This window comes from Amblyraja radiata, chromosome 4 (genome assembly GCF_010909765.2).
Source record: "Amblyraja radiata isolate CabotCenter1 chromosome 4, sAmbRad1.1.pri, whole genome shotgun sequence".
NCBI lineage: Eukaryota > Metazoa > Chordata > Chondrichthyes > Rajiformes > Rajidae > Amblyraja > Amblyraja radiata.
Window position 1 is genome coordinate 27668915 of NC_045959.1, and position 3141 is coordinate 27672055.

The window sequence follows — 3141 nt, forward strand, 5'->3', positions numbered from 1 at the left end:
AAGAGAGTCATACCATTCTGGGGTGGTGTCAGGAAGCAGGGAGCAGGTTTTTCCAGGGAACTGTTTCACTCTTATAGATTATAGCGGTTAACGGAATTTGTCAAAAGCAGGCAACATATATTGCAGCCCGGAAATACAGGAATTGGTGATAGAACAAGCTTGCGGGGCCGAATAGCTTCCTCCCTTCTTCCCAGTACTCCAAATGATCAGGTCAATTTGCGCAGACTAAACGAGAACATCTCACGTGGGAGGGGAAACAGACTTGCTAGACTCGCGATTGGTTTTCAAGTTGAGAAATGCCGACGTGCCGAACCCAGGCGGCTTTGAAATAGCCCAGAGGTATTTGCTGTGCCTACAGGAAAGAGCGGTGCAGTGTTTTGTTTTTTCTGTTCCTCCTATGTTCCTTGCAGAAGAGGGGAAGATGGAGAGGCTTGTTTGGCTTCCCTGCCACCCCCCCCCCCCCCCCCTCCCACCCCTCCCACCCCGACCGCTCCCATACTGGACAATTTGACAATTTAAAATTTGTAACATGTGTAAAGAACCATGTTTAGGATACACATCACCATTAATCGATAGCAACCAGCTCCTCTGCACCCAGTGAGAATCTCTGGTTGGGGGAACCCAGGCGGAAGTTGAACGACCCGTAGATCTTCCCTGATCTCCCGGCCAATGAGAACCTCTGGCGCCGGTACAACTGTCCTTTGCAGATGGATATCATCAACAAGGTGGAGAGCAGCATCCCGCCGAGAGTCAAGAGTCCAAGCCCAGCGATCACACACCTGTCCAGGTGAGCGCCTATCCGGGCGCTCTGCCGCTGAAGCCGCTCCATCTCCCGGGCTGAAACACTGTCCGGATCCACAGTTACATCCCGAGGGATCACGTAAGATATGATGACCAGGGCGATGCCGCTGCAGAGGAAGAGCAGGGCGCAAATGAAGCCATAATCCACAGGGGAATCCGAGTCCTCGGACGAGCTGTCATCGGAGAACACGGAAAGTTCATCGGGCGACGGTCTGCTCTCGCCGTAGGAGCTCTGGTAGCACGGGGGGTTGCAGTTTCCATGTGACAGTGGGGAGCAAGCACGTTGAAGGTTGACATTCTCATCAACGTACGTGAAAGAAGTCTCCGGCTGCTGGTCGCAGCATATCTTAGAGTCCGGGCGCGCCGGTTTACAGCCCACGCTCTGGAACAGCGCTGTCCCTGGTGCTGAACTGGAGCTCCGCGGTTCTGAACCATGCAGTCCCCAACCTAATTCCTTCCAAGGTCTAGGGAACGCCCGCTCTTGGCCTAGAAAACACAACTCCACCGAAGTCATCTCCCTCCCTTCTCTCACTCGCAGAAAGTGTTCTTCAAGCCATCTCCCACATCAACCTGCTGCCCCGCAGATATAGGGAGCCGCGGCTCGGCAACGACTGCAAGCAAACGTTGAAAGAAATGCTTAGCTCCACAGCATCTCCGTGCCGCGAAAAGTCACACAAGCCACGTCCTCCATCTCTGCTGTTCTGTTGCCCGTAAATCACTTCCTTGCCACTGGGGAAAAGCACTTCACTACCCGTTTGTGGACTCTGATAATTGGCAATCGGAGTCTTGTTTCTGTTGATATAAAATACACATTGACTGAAACGATGGTTTGCTGGTGAAGGCTCGCCCAGATCCGCTACTCAAAGCGCTTCTTTGCTCTGCGGGCGAGTGGGTTTCAACCTGCGGAGCGCCAAATGCGGGGCCGTTAACGCGGTTAACACTTATAGCAAGATCACAGCAATGGTTACTAAAAACAATAGGTGCCTTACACACACCTACCTTACCTGCAACGCCACCCACCGCACTTATGCCCGCTACAGCACACCCACCTCACCTCCCAATCATCACCCTCATCCACCCAAACCGCGAACCCCAGCATCCGCGACCCAGTGCCACGCCTCTGCAAATGAGCAAGAGAAGCACAAAATGTTCCCGTCTATTCCAGCCTACCAGTCGATGAGATTTCATCCACTTAACTCTCGATTTTTTTTTTTTTAATTAACGGGGTTTGTGCCGCCGGCTTCTAGAGAGGCCAGAAAATTAGGAACTGTGAACTTTCTCCATCTTCCCCCGAAAAGCCTCACAGTCAAAGCGATAAACTTTAGTGATCGCCCTCAAACTAACGCCCAACCCGTCTCAACCATCAACTGGTGCCAGCATCTATCCAGGGGCAAACATGCTCGACTTGGTTGCACCGGAGCGTTCTGTCTCCGAAGAATAGACAAGGTTGACCAGGTCTTAAACTGACACCGTCCTCACCAGCAGAATGTAAATAAGGTTTTCCTTTCCCGCTGTAGACGTTGCGGCTGATGTACCTTCCTTGCTCTGAGTGTCGAGGCTGAAAGAGCGGCCGGCACAGTGGAGCGAACGCCAGACGAACCGACAGCCGCCCTGGCACCGGCTCCCCCGCTGGCTCCGAGCCACTGATGTGTTAATCCCGCAAATCGCAGCGGAAACTCCGAGCTCGCATTTCGAACAGGCGGAGGACTCTGGGAACTGGAGTCTCACCAGCTGATATATAGACCAACCTCTCCGGCTCCGCTGTCTCCACGGTGAAAAGCACCTCGGAGCGAGATACCCCCCCCCCCCCCCCCCCCCCCCCCCCCCCCCCCCCCAAATCAGCTTTCAGAAACTGACTGCTTCTCATAATAAATGACTTTCAAAACCATCTGTTACTGGGGAGAAAGACTTGTTTTTACAAAGCCAATTCCCAGCTAGAACAGCTTCACTCTTAATGCAATGTGGTCACAACTTTAATACAGAACACGTTCAGCTAATTGGGGCACATGAAGAACCGACACACACACACACACACACACACGTTATAGTAGCCTGTGTTGGTGTTGACAGTGAGGAGAACTCCCTCGCTACTCTTTTACCAGGGATCGACATCGGAGCTCCAACCGTGGGTGCCTGCGGACTTTAACATCGCGGAGCTCGCAGTCTCTGGTTAGAGACCGATTTCGGGGAAATCCAAGCAGCAGGAGTTTCGGTCGCCCCGACGCGGGAGGTTCGACCGCCGGCTGCGGGAGCTTTTATAGCCCCGACCGCGGGAGAATAATGAGGAAGAAGGTTTGGACTTTATTGCCTTCCATCACAGTGAGGAATCCGCTGTGGTGG

At 53.3% G+C, this 3141-nt stretch overlaps 1 protein-coding gene across 1 annotated transcript; it reads right to left on the reverse strand.

The window, feature by feature from the left end:
• Positions 1–496: 496 nt before the first annotated feature.
• On the reverse strand, positions 497–2448 carry tmem74 (transmembrane protein 74). Its single transcript, XM_033019132.1, has 2 exons — positions 2281–2448; positions 497–1593 (listed from the first exon to the last, which is right to left on the reverse strand). Exon 2 carries the CDS (start codon positions 1313–1315, stop codon positions 566–568), a length of 750 nt encoding a protein of 249 aa, XP_032875023.1. The 5' UTR covers positions 1316–1593; positions 2281–2448; the 3' UTR covers positions 497–565.
• Positions 2449–3141: the final 693 nt, after the last annotated feature.

What these genes read in the sequence shown, in the direction of transcription:
- tmem74 (XM_033019132.1), bottom strand. Translation starts at nt 1,315, where the DNA reads ATGACTTCGGTGGAGTTGTGTTTTCTAGGCCAAGAGCGGGCGTTCCCT.